The sequence below is a fragment of the Tachyglossus aculeatus genome, chromosome 19, assembly GCF_015852505.1.
Source record: "Tachyglossus aculeatus isolate mTacAcu1 chromosome 19, mTacAcu1.pri, whole genome shotgun sequence".
NCBI classification, from domain to species: Eukaryota; Metazoa; Chordata; class Mammalia; order Monotremata; family Tachyglossidae; genus Tachyglossus; species Tachyglossus aculeatus.
The window spans coordinates 6,757,097-6,776,271 of record NC_052084.1 but is presented as its reverse complement, the minus strand read 5'-3'; the positions used below and the strand labels follow the sequence as shown (position 1 = coordinate 6,776,271).

Here is a 19,175-nt window from a genome sequence, read left to right as displayed (position 1 = left end):
AGTTCTGATTTAATTTTTGTCTTGCCTGGGTGAAAGCTCCTTTCCTTTAAATATACCTGCCATCTGGTGGCAAGATTGAAAACTGTGTACAAAAGGAAATATGTGCCCCAGGGTGTACTTGGAGGAAATTTTAGTTGTTCAGATTACATCATTTCTGGAGTACTCGCTCTAGGGAGACCACGGTAGCAGTACTGTGGTAGGTTGCAAAGAAAGAACAAATTTCAATCCTTTCAATTAATGAATGTTCAATTTAATTTGGTGCATGTCTAAGTGGTGATGTATCTAATTGACTTTATTAGACTATTTCAAGTACTCACAATTAAAACAAGTCACTATTTTAAGCAAAAAACATAAATCAACCAATCAATCGTATTTATTGAGCGCTTACTGTGTGCAGAGCACTGTACTAAGCGCTTGGGATGTACAAGCTGGCAACATATAGAGACAGTCCCTACCCAACAGTGGGCTCACAGTCTAGAAATAAATGCCCAGGAATCTGCTGCATTCCAGCAGGGCTCAAAGGCTGCCCAGGATAGCAGCAGAATGGCAAGGTATAAAGTAGGAGAATAAGGTATAAGATGTTCTTTGTTTCATTCTTGTACAAGATTTGAAGATTGGTGGTACAGGACCCCCAAACTGTTGATCATCTCTGCACTTTGCAATCCTTTCTGATAACTGCAAACTCCTCCTCTAAACTATAAGCTCATCGTGGTCAGCGGACATATCTGCCAACCCCATTGTATAGAACCCTCCCAAGCAGGGCTCTATACACAGTGAGTACTCAATAAATACAAGTGAGGCACAGAGAAGTTAAGTGACTTGCCCAAGGCCACACAGCAAGCAAACAAGTGCAGAGCTAGGATTAGAACCCAGGTCCTTCTGAATCCACCTGGCAATCTTAGCACTTATGTGTATGTTGATTTAGTTCCATTATTCATTTGCTAAGTTTATTGTTATCAATCAATCAATCGTATTGAGTGCTTACTGTGTGCAGAGCACTGTACTAAACGCTTGGAAAGTACAAGTTGGCAACATATAGAGACAGTCCCTACCCAACAGTGGGCTCACAGTCTAGAAGGGGCTCACAGTCTATCAGATGTATCTATATTTTCCCTTTTATTTCCAGTGTATGTATACTACCTGTATCGGCCTGTCTACTGCATTAGATTGTAAAATCTTCAAGGGCAGAGACCTTGTCATCTATTTTTACTCTGTGTTCCCAAGTGCATAGTACTGTTGTCACAATAGGTGCTCAATAAATACTGATGAAGAAGTGACTAAGATAAACAGTTGTTCATTGGAGTGGAGGCCCAGGAATTGAGTTAAAAGTTGAGCTGGAGGGATGTTTGGATTCAGTTGTGGAAATAATGGAAGAAGACAGTCAGGATTTGGTGTAGTAATTTTGTGAGAGAAACATAAAACAAAACATATTTTGTATACTTATCTTTGAAGTGTCAAAGTGAAAAGTGGCTGTATGCTCACATCCTTCTTATATTTGTCAATATGATATATCATTGTGAAGTTCATGAATATTATTGTCATATTTTAGGTTTTCACAATTGATTTCGATAACCAAGAAGAATGTGGTCATAATGTTCCTGAGAAGGATAAAGAGAGAAAGCCAACAGAACAAGGTTACTATAAGTGCTATCATTATATTGAGAAATGATAAATAATATTAAAAAATCACCAAACAAATGGAAGCTCTAACTTCTGTTTCCTCTTAAATAATTTCCCCAATTTCATACACTTTTTAGTCAGTTAATAAATATTTAGGGAGGAGGTGTTTAGTACTATTACAAAGATTTAATAATCTTTAGATTTCTTTATTACTTTATACTACGGATGAAAAAGTTCTAAGGGTTCACTTGCCAAGGTAACTAAAAATTTTGTTGACAACTAAAATTGGGCCTCAAGCCCCTTCCCCATCACACTGCCATGGAGACCTTGGAAAGTTCCTCCTCCTTCCAGAACCAGGAATGGTCCAGGTCTTCTGACAGCCTGGTCAGGAGGCCTAATAAGGAGATCCTTTATGTAATTAACAAACAGAGCTGCCGGGGCAGAGAGAAGGCATGAAATAATGTAGAACGGAACATAAGGGTAGCAGGGAAAGATAATTTAACAAATGATAATTTTGTTTGTCGGGTGAAGCCATCATTTAGTGAAACTTGCATTTATCTATAACCCACCAATGTACCCCAAAGAGGCATACTGGGAAGGAGAAGAGTGAGTGATAGTACAGACCATTGCAGCCTAGGGAGTGATTCTCTGTATTAAATGAGCATATGTCTGCTCCAAACAAAGAATGAGGCTCCTGAGCCTGTATTTGTAGCACCCTAGAGAATTCTGGACAAGTGAATTGGGCTCATGGATATTATTTATTTTACTATATTGTTTGTTGGCTTGAAAAATGGGTGGCATGATAAAGCCGTTCTTCATCTGGAACAATATTCTATTTCATCTCTCATTTCAATTTAAAAAAAATTTTAAAAGTTACTTGTGAGAAAAGCAGATACGTGTAAAATCATTTGAAACTTTAAAAGTTTTGGTTTTTGTAAGGACTTTTTAAAACACAGTATGGGTGTTTCTGGTAAGAAGTATATGGTCACATAGATCATGATTTCCATTCAGAATAATTAGAACCATGTTTGCCAAATAATTTAATTGTGTGATCAAACCACACAGTGAACTGTCAGATCATTTTGTTCCCCATTCACAAATTAAATTTTCAGAAATGAATTCATTCATATAGCATGTTGTTTTTGTTCATACAGGCATTCTCACAAGTATGGTAAAACTTTAAAAGTATTCCTTCAAACTACCCATGTATTATTTCAATTGACTGAAGTCTATTAGGCAGCCTAATCTCTTTCACTTAGGACAGGAGAGATCAATAGAAGAAAGGTTTTCTGTATTTTTATTTCTAGATAATTGATTAGCAGAGGGGATATTTCAAATTTTTCAGGTGGTATTTATTTTTATTGGAAGCCAGAAGGTAAGTTAAATTCCAGTGATTTGGGAGGAGGCCTGTAAACTCTCTATGCTAGTTTCAAATCACTGGGACTCTGAGTATTTGTGACAATCTAAAACTTATGAAGATTGAAAGAGCAATCTATGGCTATTTAAAATACCTAACTGTGACAGCAATAGGCCAGAAATAACCAGAAGAAACAATAGAATTGTAGTAACTGGCACATGGTCCTGCAGGTAAAATGACTACCAGTTCAAGGCAAAGAAGCAGGGAAAATGAGGGGATATTTCCCTGTACATCAAGGGCAGCTATCTTTGCTCAGTAGTATAAAAGATCAATAGGTAGAATAGGGAGCAACCAGGTTCAAGTGAAAGGTGAAAAGAATGAGGACAGTATCCTGGAAGGAGCTGGTTTAGGCTGTTAAACTTGGAAATAAATATGAATGAGGGTTTCATTAGTCATAAAGGCTGGTTCTGGTTAGGATCTGGTAGTGATGAGAGACTTTAACTGGAGCCTTTCAGTCCGTAGGCCAATTTAGGGTAACTGCCCAATCCCTACTCCATCAGGAGCCCTAATAATATAAATAATAATTTTGATATTTGTTAAGCACTTACTATGTGCCTGACACTATATTAAGCGCAAGGGTGGATACAAGAAAATCAGGTTGGATGCAGTTCCTCTCCCAGATAGGGTTCATAGTCTTAATCCCCATTTTACGGATGAGGTACTGAGGCACAGAGAAGTGAAGTGACATGCCCAGGATCACAAAGCAGACAAGTGACGGAGCCCGGATTAGAACCCAGGTCCCTCCGACTACCAGGCCTGTGCTCTAGCCACTAGGTCGTGCTGCTTCCCTACCTCTCCTGGTAAATGAACGATATGCAATAAAATAGGTAGACCTTCCAACTAGTCGCTTTAGAAAACTAAGTATTTTGTGGTGTTTGTGAATTAGAAACTGCAAACTGAAAATGTCTTCTTCTTTAGATAAAACATCTACTGACTGGCAGTGGATAATCTTGGATGGTCCAGTAGACACTGAGTGGATAGAAAACTTAAACACGGTGCTGGATGACAACAGAACCTTATGTCTTGCTAACAGTGAGAGAATACTTTTAACAGAGAAAATCAGAATGATTTTTGAAGTTGACAGTCTTTCCCAAGCTAGTCCTGCAACCGTCAGTCGATGTGCAATGGTCTATATGGTAGGTTTTCAAGAAAAGTGTGCCTACTGGGGGAAAAAGCATGTCCCATATTCAACTGACTTCCATCCACAAAGCTTTTTAATGTATGCTGAATTATATTTTTTAATGTCCTGAAGGGTTCTAACACCCTTCTAGGTGAAGAGGGAGAAATACATCCCCTACATCTCCCTTTCTCACCCAATATCTTTACCAGGATGATATCAAAATATCATTCCACGTAAATCTTGGAGGATCTTACAGGGCAGAAAACGGAAGAAAGAACAGTTTTACTCACTTTGACTCAAGATTTAGGGGTCTTTGGGGAGTCCCGTGGAGCCACCTTGGAGATTTGAGTTGGGCTTCAGCCTCTGCGTCCTTTCCATGTTGGCGTCAGCCCCCCTTCTTTGGGAATTCCACTCACTCTTAAGGTTATTCAGTTAAATCCCCAGGTTCCTAGTGCTCATGGTGAGCACTTCATTATCAGTCCATGCCAGTGTACCCCAAGGCATCTTCAGGAGTGTACTACCACCATTCCATGACTCTTACATGTGGAAAACTCCCAGAAGGCACATTTTGACTGGCCAGTCTTGAAACCTGACTGCTGAGGTTTGGAGGAATGTCTTAACTCCCCACTTCTCTCAGTGATAGTAAGTCTCTGAATTGTCAACACAAATTACTACTGGTATGCTCTTTGGTCAGCAGAAAATCAGCATTTAGTTAAGCATTGCCATTGCAACAGCTGAATAACAGAATCCTAAACTAATACCAGAATAACCATCTATCCATGATCTCATTTCAACCCAAAGAGAACTGCGCCATCCACCCCTCACCATAAACCGACTACTCGAGGCAACTTTGGGGGGGGCATGGCCCTCCCCACAGCTACTCGAAATATCTTCTCTATGAGTGTGTCATCCCCTCAGTCAGCATTGGTAGTTCTTGTTATAAGCTTCAACCTTCCTGGCAAACACCAGCTCCAAGGCCATTCCCTTCAGATTCTTTGCACCCTGCATCTTTTCCCTTTAGGTGCCCTCAATCTTTTTTTAGGTATTTTCAATTCCATTTTTAATATGAAAAATGTATGTTCATATGGTGTATTCACAGTTTCATTTACTAATCCCATGTCTGTTGTCATTATCAGGATCCTGTTGATCTGGGATGGGAGCCGTATATTAAGACATGGCTTTGCAAAACTTCTCATATTCTTACACCAAGTGGTATACAATGTCTTGAAAGGTTATTTGAAAAAAGTGTGAAAGAAGGACTCAACTTTTTAAAAAAGCATAAGAAAATGCAACCATTTCCTGTTCAGGAGGAAGGAGTTGTCATGAACCTGTGTAGAATCCTTGGTGCTTTCATTGATTTCATGAGCAAGAATGGAGGTTTTGGTCAAAGTAAGTTCACTTTTTTTCCAGGTTAAATTTAATGATCCCTTTATTTGTCGCGTGTTTAGATCTTTGACATGAATTAGGAGTCCTTTTTCAAGATTTCTGGGCTCAAAGATAGCCCAAAGATATATTTGTACATTTTCCTGAACAAGTTATATTTAGGAAATGTACCAACTCCACACAGAGACTTTTTGCTCTCTAGACCCCCCTCCTCATATCTCAGGCCGTCATATCCCATTTGGACTCCTTAGCCTCTCTTGATACACAAATCCAAAACCTCAACACCATCCTCTACACCAAGCTTGTACACTCCTACTAATAGTAATAATAATAATAATTGTGGTATTTAAGTGTTTATTATGTATCTAACACTGCACTAATTGCTGGAGTTGATGCAATATTAGCAGATCGTCTCTATCCTGCTTGATGCTCACAGTCTAAGGGGGAGGGAAAACAGGTATGTATCTCCATTTTTACAGACGTGGAAACAGAGACACAGCAGTTAAGTGACTTGCCCCTGATCCCACAGCAGGCAATTGGCCAAGCCAGGATTAGGACTCAGGTTTCCTGACTCCCAAGCCTTTGGCTTTATCGCTGTCACCACTTCCTCTGCTCCAAAGTCTGTCTTGATGCTGGACAATCTAGTTTCTTCCCCCTTCACTCCACTGAGACTACTCACCAAGGCCACTAAGGACCTCTGCCTTGCCACATCTAATGGGACACTACTCTATCCTAACCCTCCTCAACTGCTCAGCTGCCTTTGACACCGTAGATCACTCCCTAATCCTGGAAACAATATCTACCGTTGGTTTTTCTGTCACAGTTCTCTCCTGATTGACATCTTACCCGTGGGGCAGTTGTGAGTCCAGTCTTGCTGCACATACCCAATGTAGTGATTACAGGAGGCACATATCCTGGCATCAGACACTGAGAAACTGAAGCTGTGAGCACACTGTGCCCCTGTGTCTTGGCAGCATGCTCACCAATGAGTTAATTCACCTAAGTTGGCTGAGCTCAGAGGCAGCAGTGTGCATTCCAGAGACTGATGTTTGTAAGCCCTGGGGTGGTGAGGGGTGCACCAGCTAGTCTGGGCTCTTCCAGTCCACCGTAATGGGCAAGCACAATATAGCAGACACATTCCCTGCCCACAGCAAGCTTACAGTCTAGAGGGGAAGACAAACAATATAAATAAATAAAATTACATATATGTACATAAGTGCTGAGGGGCAGGAAGGGGGGGATGAATAAAGGGAACAAGTCAAGGCAACACAGAAGCCAATGGAAGAAAAGGAAAGCAGGGCTTAATCGGGGAAGCCCTCTTGGAAGAGGTGTGCTGGGGGTTGCCTCTGATGTGCTTGTATCCACCCCAGCGCTTAGTACAGTGCCTGGCACATAGTTAAGCGCTTAACAAATACCATAATTATTATTACCCCAACCTGCCATTCCCATCCCAGATATCTGACAAAAAGAGACTGTTTTTCAGAAGGACTTAAATTTGAATTCTGATATAGGTTGTGTGGATGGCAGGGTCACTGTAAACCTCCTGATGGCAGGTCTTCCCAAAGTAACCCTGCCACGTTGTATTACAAGTTGACACAGCTTATTGTTCACTGTAATTTACACAGTAGTTCAAAATCTTAGTGACACTTAGATGTTTTTCATGGTAGCAAATTATAGGGGGAAATGCTACACATCATCATCATCATTAAATAGTTATTAAATGCACATTATAAACATTTAATAACTGCTTAATGATGATGTATGCATTATTCCTGTACTCTCCCACCATGAAAAAAGCCAAAGTGTCTCCAGGTAGAAAGGGAAGAAAAAAGCCTGTCCTTTATGTGCAGGAACTCATAATCTAATAAAGGGAGATGAATACTGAAAAACTAAAACAGCTCTGTACTCTGACTCTTTGGGTTTAAGTACAACTTAAATAGCTGGGGGAGAGGCTTGTTTCTCACCATGCAGTACCTTATGCAGAAACAAATACATTTCCCCTGTCTTTAGAATGCTTAAAGGATCCCCAAAAGCAGAAACTGGCCCAGTTAGCAGTGGACTTTTGCATTCCACATCCCCCCCACTGCCCCTTCCCCCGCCACACTCATATACAAACACGCACATGCACACACACCCTTTGCCCAGTGGTGCTTGTCACTGAAAGCGAGGCTCCAGGGTTTGGATACTGCAGCCAGAACAATCCTGTATTCTTTGGCCAGGCTCCCTAGAGCACAGAGCCCTCCTGCTGTGTGACTGCATTGTAATAGGAGTAATTGTGGTGTTTGTTTAGCACATGCTATATGCTAAGCACTCTACTAAGCACTGGGGTGGATACAAGATAATCGGTTCCGTTGCCACAAGAGGCTCATAGTCTAAGGTGGAGAAAGACTAGGTATTGAATCTCCAAGCAAGTGGCATAGTTGGGATTAGAACCCAGGTCCTCTGACTCTCAAGGCCTGCACTCTTTCCATTAGACCACACTGCTTCCTTCAATGACCTGGTGGAGGGTTCAGTATGGGGGAGAATTTATAACCCACCATCTTTTTCCAAGGCAGAAGTATAGCTCCGTTCCCTTAATCTGCACTAGAAATCAGATTAAAACCTTTTACACAGAAAATTAATCTTGGGTTAATAGAAGATTTAAAAAAACATAATGAAAACTTGATTCTTCTCATTCTTTATGATGATTTTAACAAAGCTGAAAATCATGGAAATGACTCAGTAATGAACCAGGCTACCTCTCACCATACTTCGCCATCTTTGGTTAAATTCAAAGACCAAGTTTCTACACACGTGATAGAAAATAAGAAGAGGTAAGCTCTACCTTCACCTAAAGGCGTGGGAGATGAAAGGGGGGACAAAGTAGGGAATTGAAAATGAGAAAGGGAAGTGGAAAGGGAAAGGAGAGAGGGGGAAGGGGAGGAGAGGGAGAGGTCCAGTGGCAGCCAGGTGGAAATGTTCAGATCTTCACTTCAGTGAGTGTGCTAATGAAGTCGTCCCACCCTGCCCTTCCTAGCCCATCTCTTGATGTTACCGCAAGCCATTGGCAACAGTGACGGGAGTGAGGTGGCTTGCAGGAGTGGGGAGCTTGATGGAGAGGGGGATCCTTCCCTCAGCAGGATCAAGGTGGGGGGTCCCTAGGAGATGGGGTGAGGAAGAGAAGTCCCGTGGGGGCTGGTGGTGGGGTCCTCCCATGCCACGTAGGTTTCATTTCCACTGCCACCTGTTCTTCAGCCCACTGCCACCTGTTCTTCAGCTGGAATTATGGGGAGGGCAGCTCCTCCACCTTGCTGTTGTTCCCCTCCCACTGCCTACTCTGGCTGGGGTGTTGTCAGGGGACTTGCAAGACAGCAGGTTTTCCATGTGCTCAGCAGTAATATTGGGGGGCACTAAGGAGCAGGGGTGCATATCAGGTTGAGGCAAGGCTAGCTTTACATAACTTGACAGGAAGTGGGGTTGAATGCATAACTTGGGCTCGAAGAGAAGCAAAAGTTATTCTTTGGATCAACGGTATTTATTCAGCGCTGACTGTATGCAGGGCATTGAACTAAGCACTTGGGAAAGTAATAATAATAATAATAATAATAATGGCATTTAAGTGCTTACTATGTGCTTAGTACAGTGCTCTGCACACAGTAAGCGCTCAATAAATACGATTGAATGAATGAATTCTAAACACTGTGGGGATACAAGGTGATTAGATTGTCCCACGTGGGGCTTACAGTCTTAATCCCCATTTTCCAGATGAAGTAACTGAGGCACAGAGAAGTTAAGTGACTTGCCCAAAGTCATACAGCTGACAAGCGGCAGAGATGGGATTAGAACCCATGACCTCTGACTCCCAAGCCTATACTCTTTCCACTGAGCCATGCTGCTTCTCAAGACAAATCAATTTATAATGCAAAATTTACATACAATTGTAAATACATTGTAAATACAATTTACAATACAAAAGAGTTAGTAGACACGATCCTAGGAACTAGGATCTAGTTGGAGGGACAGGCATTAAAATAAGTAACAGACGGGGAAGGGGAAAGAAGATTATTGAGGCTGCCTCCACAGTAAATTCCACCCAGGTGACAGTGGTAGGGATTTGTTACTTTCTGTTCCTTAAGTTTCTTGATTTCTGAATTGCTTCTGCAGTAAATCTGACATAGACGATCATATCTGTCCTTTCTGTGAACAGGGCTATTAGTTAAGTTGTCTGGAGAATCACATAGACAAGAGAAATGAATCTGGTTAGGCTTTTCAATCCTGTGAGCTCTCATGCTGCTTACTAATGTTAGTTGCCGGTAATGAAACAATTGAAAGCCCCGTTGAGAGCCAAGTGAGTTGTTGATCTCGTTTCTTTTTCCCTTTTCTTATTTCTAGAGATGAGCCAAAGTGGTATCTCCAGAGGTGCCCTGAAAATCTATCACTGCTGTTTCAGAAGATTTTTGTGTTTGCTTTTACTTGGGCATTTGGGGGTGTCTTAAAACGGGAAGATGAACATGAAGATGACACACTGATAGGTTTAAGTTGGGGACACGAGTTTCTTGCCAAAGTAACATATGACTTTGACAATCTCGTTCATGAATTATTTGAAGGGGAACCACCATTAGGTAAAGTTTGACTGTTTATGCTACATATAGCTAGATTTGTTCTTGTTATTGAATCATTTATCTTTGAAATCTTTTTCATGAAGTTCCCACTTTAGAAATCTGAATGGAAAGAAAATGTTCATTTTGGGTCTTAGGTCACTTGAATTTATGGCAGATACTAAGGCTGAAAGCAAATATCAGTAATTTCTTGACAACCACCCCAGTCATTTAAGTCTTTGGAACAGGAGGGAGCAGGTCAACCTAGCCTAGAGCCAAACCCACCCTCAGAGCAGCTTCACCCCAGAGAGGGTTCCATCAGACCCACTCAGGAACTAGTCAGAAGTGTAGGAGGGTGTCACAAGAGACCAAGACTGCCTTGATGGAGTAAAAGTGGTGCAAAAGTGGGTCTCTGTGACATTACTAAATGGAATAGATTAATAATTTTCACCAAGTGGCACTGCTGCTATTTCACAGTACGTCAGGTGGTATTCTTTATCTCTCCTACATTGGAGTCGATTAGTTTTGACTGTAGGGAAGAGATGAAAAGGTAATTTAGGAGTGCATGTTTTACAACGTCCTGAAAAGTCATTTATCTGTCCCCTTGATGCAAATGAGCAGACAACTCCTGCCTTCTCCCTCAGTTCATGAATGTCCCTGCCATATTAATGATGTTCTCCATGAAAATATCTGAAAATGGTACACTCAAAAAGAGATATCAAAAGACACTAGATTAGTTGCTCTCTTGACATATCATTCCAATCCCTTTAATTCTCAAATTATTTTACACAGAGGCACCTTCACTATTTCCATGGTAATAAGAATAGTGACAGCTAGTGATGGCTTTTCAAGTCCAAGGAAATCAACAAGGCCTAAATTGGGCAAGATCTTACAGGGTCCTTATCCTATTTTTTTTTAAGCCATTAACCATTTTTAATGGCTGTGGGGAAAGGGAGATGGGGTGGTTTGACACCTGTGTTTTCTGCCATTAAAAATGATATATCAGAAGCAAACCCTCCTCCTAAATTTTCAGAGTGAATGCTTAACTATTCTGGGATTGCATTAGGAATGACTTGTTTTGACCACAGATTTTTCAAAAATCTAGTTTGCATCGTTGTGGTTATTAAAACATTTGCCAATATGACCTTTTTATTTCGTTGGTCTTATGTGTGAATTTCTTTCAATTATTTTTAGCCATTCATTTGCCACCTGGAGACTGCTCGATCTTTGGATATTTTGTAGATTTACAAACAGGTGATTTTGCACCTTGGTCAGACCTTGTTCCTGGTACTCAGTTTTTAATTCAAAATGGTAAGATTTACCTATGAAAACCCATAGTGATGATATAATTTTAAGGTTTTAAATTTTGTTGGTTTTCATATCGAAAAAGACTGTGAAATTCAACAGTAGGTACATGAGTGACTGGAAAGGCCAGTGTGGGAACCAAAGACCCAAACATAATTATACAGTAATAGTCTGTCCCCTGTTGAGCCCATGTTTGTTGTTTGTGGTGTCTTCTGTTGTTTTTGCTTTTGCTTCCTTGACAAGGAAGGACCACTGTTATCTTGATTGCAGTGCCCTGGGCTGGTTGCGGCAATTGTCAGTTTTCAGCTGAGATGCAGCATTATTAGAGGTCCTGTTTTGCTGTATCCTTAAAGTGATTCCTTGTCCTCCTTACTTTTGGTTTCCAAATTTCAGCTCCCTCTGCAGCATCTTTTGGGCATTCTGCTGTCATCCATTTTCCTTTTATTTTCTCACAGCCCACAGGAGACTGTTCCTCAAACAGTCAGTGCTTAATAAATACAACAAATAATGTTTAAAAATTAAAATTTAAATATAGAACCTGCAGTTTCCTATGGGATACCATACAATTTCACATTCACATTTGAAAAACCATCAAAATCTAGTTTCTTAGCACTCTATGAACACTTGTCAAGTAGAGGTTACGGAGTCAGAACAAGTACAGGGGCAGTTGAAAAGTCTAAAGTGGATTGGTTATAGAGCTCACAGTAATTTTTTGGGGCAACTCTATTATGAATTCTTAAAGCAATAAATAAGATGTAAAAATGTAAAACATTGAATGTGATTATCCCAAGATCCGCCCTTTCCTCTCCATCCAAACTGCTACCCTGCTGGTTCAGTCTCTCATCCTATCCTGACTGGATTACTGCATCAGCCTCCTCTCTGATCTCCCATCCTCCTGTCTCTCCCCACTTCAGTCTATACTTCACACTGCTGCCCAGATCATCTTTGAGCAGAAACGCTCTGGGCATATTACTCCCCTCCTCAAAAATCTCCAGTGGCTACCAATCAACCTACGCATCAAGCAAAAATTCCTCACTCTCGGCTTCAAGGCTGTCCATCACCTCACCCCCTTCTACCTCACCTCCCTTCTTTCCTTCTACAGCCCAGCCCACAGCCTCTGCTCCTCTGCCGCTAACCTCCTCACTGTGCCTCGTTCTCGCCTGTCCTGCCGTCGACCCCCAGCCCACGCCCTCCCCCTGGCCTGGAATGCCCTCCCTCGCACATCCGCCAAGCTAGCTCTCTTCCTCCCTTCAAAGCCCTACTGAGGACTCACCTCCTCCAGGAGGCCTTCCCAGACTGAGCCCCCTTCTTCTTCTCCCCCTCCTCCCCCTCCCCATCCTTCCCGCCTTACCTCCTTCCCCTCCCCACAGCACCTGTGTATATGTTTGTACATATTTATTACTCTGTTTTACTTGTACATATTTACTGTTCTATTTATTTTATTTTGTTAATATGTTTGGTTTTGTTGTCTGCCTCCCCCTTCTAGACTGTGAGCCCGCTGTTGGGTAGGGACCATCTCTATATGTTGCCAACTTGTACTTCCCAAGCGCTTAGTACAGTGCTCTGCACACAGTAAGCACTCAATAAATATGATTGAATGAATGAAAAAGGACAGCATAAACCTACTCATGATATAGGTAGGAGGACAAATAACTCCTACGTCATTTAAGAAAGAACACAAAATTAACACACCTTATTTTTTGAAATTTAGGAATTACACCCAACTCAAATCCTGAAGCGTCCAACAATAGAGAAATGAATGAAGGTGAAAGCCCTGTGTTTCTTCATCATATTTCTACTAGAGATACAGTATGTTTTTCGTTTCTGTTAAGTCTTCTTCTAAGGAATAAGCATCCTGTACTTATCACAGGTAATAAAAATATAATTCATAAAGTGAATTGTAATCTGTGATACTAAAAATTTACATTTGGACAAGTTAAATGAAATGTCTTTTCTGTCACACACCTTAAGTATTTTCATCAGTACTTTTCAAAATGAGTACAGTTACTTCTCCTATATCAGACCGTATCCTAGTGGAAAGAGAATGGGCTTGGGAATCAGAGGACCTGGGTTCTAACCCTGGCTCCATTTTTTGTCATCTTTGTGACCTTAACTTAACTTCTCTATTAGTTTCCTGATTTGTGAAATGGAGATTCAGTACCTGTCCTCATCCTACCAAAACTGTGGTCCCCATGCGGGATAGGGACCTTGTCAGACCTGATTGTCTTGTATCTACTCCAGCACTTAGTACAGTACTTGGTACATAGTAAGCACTTAATAAGTACTATTATTATCATTATTATTATTATCATACTGCATCTTTTCCTTTTATCTGGGTTGTGTTCCTATATGTTCCTTGAAATTGTCCATTTAGATTTGAAGAAATTTGAATCAAGGACTCAGAATGTCAATATAAGGGCCGGTGATGAGGCAGTAGATCCAAGTAATGACAGATGAATGGGTCAGTCAATACTAGGAAGAATGGAGGATTTTGAAATCCCAGTCTACTTTTGGGTCATTTGGGATGTTTTGGTCTTTGATGTTGAGGAAACAATATTCAGTGTTGCAGACCTAAGTTAAAGCTATACAAAGAAATGAATATACCTCCATATTTCTCCTTTAACTCTCAAGAGAAATCCAACTGAGTTTAAATAATTCTCATTTTTGGAATACCACCTACTTTTATTTTAGACAGAAATTTTTGCAATTTATTTTTCTCTTCTCTCTGAGAGAGAAGAAACAGAGCAGTAGTACAGTAAAATGATGAATGAAGAGACCTGGTGACTGAGTCAGTACAAGCAGCCATTTAGTACCTTATGTCAATTTATGCTTAGAGTATGTTTGTCATGTGGTTTGAATACCTGACTGGACCAGATGGCAAAAATGGCCAAAATTCACTAATCCAATTATAAATTATAATTTGGATTGGCAAATTATCTAACAAGCATGGGAATCGGTGTGGCCTAGTGAATAGAGCACGGGCCTAGAAGTCACAAAGACCTGGTTCTAGTTCCAGCTCTGCCACTTGTCTGCTCTGTGACCTTGGACAAGTCACTTAACTTCTCTGTGCCTCAGTAACCTCATTTTTAAAAAGGGGGTTAAGAATGTGAGCCCTATGTGGGACAGGGACCGTGCCCCACTTGATTCTTATATCTACTCTAGTGCTTAGTGCAAAGCCTGGCACGTAGTAAGCACTTAAATACCATAAAAAGGCTTCAATTTATCATCTCAGGGTATAATTTTCTTTGTTCCTAAATTGTTTTAGTTTGCTTGCCCAAATAAACCAATCATTGCAGCAGGACTTCATGCAGTTCAGTTTCAAAAGAAACTGAACCTTTACCTTAAGAACATAAATTCTAATTTGCATTTTGTTTTTCGGAGCAATTCAATCTTAAAATGATCAGAAACCCCTAGTCCCTAAATCCTTAGTTCCTGTAGGTGAACTCCCCCTCTAGACTGTAAACTCCTTATGGGCAGGAAACATGTTTGCTAATTCTGCTGTATTATACTCTCTTAAGTGCTTAGTACAGTGCTCTGCACATAGTAAGTGCTCAATAAGTATACTGTTGATTGACTGATTAGAGGAGGTTAGCCTGAAAAAGGTACAAACCAGAGTAGCATTTTTTCACCAAGGGGAACACTCTCTTGGATTTACACTAGATAATAATAACATTAACTAACGTTATTGTTTTTCTAGAAATTGAGCTTGATTTAACCCTTTAAAACTTAGTAGGCTGGCACCTTTTAGCCATAAAGTAACCTGAGTCAGAACCAAAGATACCTACCTACTCCCTCATGCTGAATGCAAAATATTATCTGAGAATCAGTATTCTATATCACATAACTGATTTTATTAATCTGAATCTTTCCATTATGATGTTATGGCAAAGAACAAATTTAAGATATAAACTTGAACTCACTACATGTTCATGGTTCAAAACTGAAAGAAATCCAGAGGTCTCATTCACTTTGTTAGGACCTGTGGGTTGATTTCTGTATATAAACTGTAACTTTATTTTCTTGTATTTTGCTAGGAGACACTGGTGTGGGGAAGACTGCCGTAATTAAACAAATGCTGAAAAAACTTGAGACCCAAGGTGGATTACATGTGAAATCTGGAACACTTTTAGGAGACATTTTCTATCATAATGAAAGTAAAAAAACAAGGTGTGTGTAATATTGGATTTTAAACAAAACTGGCTTAGCTGCGTAATGTTACATTATTGCATTAGTTTTAAATATGGTAAACTGTGTTTTGGAAAACAACCAAACAGATGTTTCTCCAAAAAGGCAAGTTATGCATCATAATGGTTATCCTTTAATTCTGACTGGAGGAGCACTTACGTGAATGCCCCAAAATTAAATAACGTTAGCTATGAAGAAATTATTGTTCTCAATTTTAAGTGAATTAAGGGGCAGATTGGGGTTTTTTTTACAAAATGCCAGTGATAAGTCACATAGTGTATTAAAAAAAATAAAAACATCTGGTGCAAAGGCTTCACATCTGGATAAGTCAGATGGAAGCACAATAACTAAGAAGATTGTTACTAAGACTATTTAAGACTTACAGCTTGCTTGGCTCAGTGGAAAGAGCTCGGGCTTTGGAGCCACAGGTCATGGGTTCGAATCCCGAATCTGCCACACATCTGCTGTGTGACCTTGAGCAAGTCACTTAACTTCTCTGAGCCTCAGTTCCCTCATCTGTAAAATGTGGATGAAGACTGTGAGCCCCCCGTGGGACAACCTGATCACCTTGTATCCCCCCCAGCGCTTAGAACAGTGCTTTGCACATAGTAAGCGCTTAACAAATGCCATCATTATTATTTAGAGAAGCAGCGTGGCTCAGTGGAAAAGAGCACGGGCTTTGGAGTCAGAGGTCAAGGGTTAAAATCCCAGCTCTGCCACTTGTCAGCTGTGTGACTTTGGGCAAGTCGCTTAACTTCTCTGTGCCTCAGTTACCTCATCTATAAAATGGGGATTAAGACTGTGAGCTCCCCGTGGGACAACCTGATCACCTTGTAACCTTCCCAGGGCTTAGAACAGTGCTTTGCAAATAGTAAGTGCTTAATAAATGCCATTATTACTATTATTATTAAGACTCTTATTAACTTGGATGAGGGTTTATGGACCCCAGAGTCAAAGATAGAGGAAGATGCCTGAATCTGGGTCCCTCAAATGTAAATGTGGCAACAAAAAGCACTTCCCCAGCTAATCAGAACTACTACTATTAATAATAATTGTGTTATTTTACATGCTTACTATGTGCCAGGCACTGTACTAAGCACTGGGGTAGATACAAGCAAGTCAGTTTGGACACAGTCCCTGTCCCACATGGGGCTCCCAGTCTCAATCCCCATTTTACAGGTGAGGTAACTGACTGAGGCCCAGAGAAGGGAAAAGATGTGCCCAAGGTCACACAGCAGACAGGTGGAGGAGCAGGGATTAGAACCCATGACCTTCTGTCTCCTAGGCCCATGTTCAGCTTCTGTGAAGGAGTAGTGAGATGTCCTTGGAAGGAGCATGATGTACTGTAATCCTCTCTCCGGAACACCTCGTACTTTCATTTTCTTTAACACTGAGTTCTATTCTTTGTGCCCAAATTACTCTCTGATGGTAAGTTGAGTTCTTAAGGAGATTCATGAACTCTTTCAGGCAGGCCCCTGGGTTATGTGTTGTACTCTGAGATAGCTCATTACTTCAGTAGAATTGAATTATAGCTTAAAAATCAATATGTTAAATTGCTTTCAGAAGAAAGTAGTTGGTCAGTGAAGTCTCCATAGTAAAGTATTGTACTCACTAACAGAGAGTAGTGACTGTTCACTTGTCTACTGTTAATTTAGTATGTGGTCTAAGCAAATGTCTCAGTTTACCCAGTTTTCACATGAGGCAGTAGTAATGCCTTCCTTGTCTCTATCACAGAAAGTTGGAAGACATTGGTCCTGGAGTTGGGAAAACAGACTGTTGTCAGAACACGAGTGCGCCATACAATCCTAGATCATATAGCACAGAAAGCTGGTGTGATTGAAGGAGGGCTAGGGATAGAAGAGAGAGCTATAGGGAGAGGAACTTGAAATGAAAATCTAACCTAAAGTTTTGTTAGGGGTAGTAGTAAACAAATGATAGGCACTATATTAAATATCAGCAGTAATGGAAGAGGAAGCATCTAGTCTTGAAAAAAGATAGTTGGAGGAAGAAGATTTTGCAGTAGCTTTCCTGTCCTTGCTACCACCAAACAGCTATTCAGAAGAATCTTATTCCACTTCATTGGTGCCCTTCTCATTTACACAGTTTCAGTGTCTTTTGGGAAAAATAAAGTGCTGAGAATCTTCCCAGATATCCGCTGCACTTGAAGAGCTTCTACTAATCTGTGGTAATGGTTAGGGAGGTTTCATATAACATCCTAAGTTCTTCTAACTGTTCTGGGCCTCTCATCCTTTATCCAACACCCTTCTTGGGCCTATTTATATTTGTCTGCACAGCTTCCACATGCTATGCAGAAAGATTTATCCTTTTGCTTGTGTTGAGCCTACTGCCTTCAAGAAGCTTTGGAAGGGGTCCCCAAAGTCCTGGTGATGGTGTTTGGCAAAAAAGAATTCCACGTTTATCTTATCTACACCCTTAGTGATTTTGAAAGCATCCTTCTGGTCCCCATTCAGCCTTGGAATTTCCAGGGTGGTCTTCAGAGGTAGCAGTTCCCCTGGGTGGATCTGTCCCACACTAGAAAGGGCCTTCCTTCCTGGGACCCCATCTCGGCACAGTCCTAGCCCGCAGAGACTCTTCTGTAAGAATCTGCCTGTTGGGATTGTTCTAGAAATCAATCAATTTAGTGCTTACTATGTGCAGAGCACTGTACTAAGCACTTGGGAGAGTACAATACAACAGAATTAGCAGAATTGTTCCCTTTAGAGTTTAGAAGGGGAGACAGACATGTGAAAGTACTTTGAAAAATCAAAATATTCAAGTTAAATCAACCAGCTTCCCCCAGGTTGGGAACCAGCCCAGTTCAAACTGACTCCCCTTAGGAGAATCTACAGTTCAGCATAGGCTTTGTTGGGCTTTGGGATTCTTGGCAGGCTGTCGCCCTTCTTGGCCACCGCTGTTGCCCAGCACCTCTCTAATATCAGCTGAGCCTTTAATCTATAGGTTGAGAACTGTTCTCAATGTATTGATCTGAGCGTAGACGAATTGAACTTTTCCTCCTTGTCACACATACTAGAAAAGAAATCCAAACTTATTCCACTTCTCACTAATCTTCTCTCTACTACGGCAACTGAAAGTAAAAAGTTAATTCTGATTTCTTGTCATCGGTTTTTAACAGCCTGAAACAGATTAGCTCCTTGATGCCTGAAACCCATTCAGACCACCGTAAACCTCTGCTGCCATCAGCTGGAATTTCAGGTAGGAGCACAGGGAGAAATGCAAGGAACCAAATGCCAGGCAATATGGTTCTGGTATCTCCTGGCCTCCTTTATCCAACTGTTTAACAATACTCAGTCTTAGATTCAACTCATTTTGAACAAATGTCACAGTGTTTCTGAATTTACACTCTTTCAGATTTATAGCACATTGATTTCAACATTGCCACATTTATGTCACTAGTTCCCGGAGAGTGGAGGGGTGGGAAGGTGCCACGGGAAAATGGGAACAATTATAAAAGCTACGCTGGGGGAAAGAGGGAAGGCAAGGTTTAAAAAGGGTGGGGGGACAGATGGGAAAACCGAGGGATTTGAAAGGGTAAATTACGAGGTGGAGT

At 40.9% G+C, this 19,175-nt stretch overlaps 1 protein-coding gene across 1 annotated transcript in view; it reads left to right on the top strand.

Annotated features, from left to right (window-relative positions):
* The window catches only part of DNAH14 (dynein axonemal heavy chain 14), a 127,630-nt gene that overhangs the window by 59,288 nt on the left and 49,167 nt on the right, over positions 1-19,175 (top strand). The window contains exons 40-48 of the mRNA XM_038761252.1: positions 1,550-1,634; positions 3,956-4,173; positions 5,294-5,546; positions 8,239-8,353; positions 9,912-10,141; positions 11,312-11,428; positions 13,134-13,292; positions 15,457-15,589; positions 18,741-18,820. Coding sequence (XP_038617180.1) covers positions 1,550-1,634; positions 3,956-4,173; positions 5,294-5,546; positions 8,239-8,353; positions 9,912-10,141; positions 11,312-11,428; positions 13,134-13,292; positions 15,457-15,589; positions 18,741-18,820 — 1,390 coding nt within the window. The remainder of the gene's footprint in view (positions 1-1,549; positions 1,635-3,955; positions 4,174-5,293; positions 5,547-8,238; positions 8,354-9,911; positions 10,142-11,311; positions 11,429-13,133; positions 13,293-15,456; positions 15,590-18,740; positions 18,821-19,175) is intronic.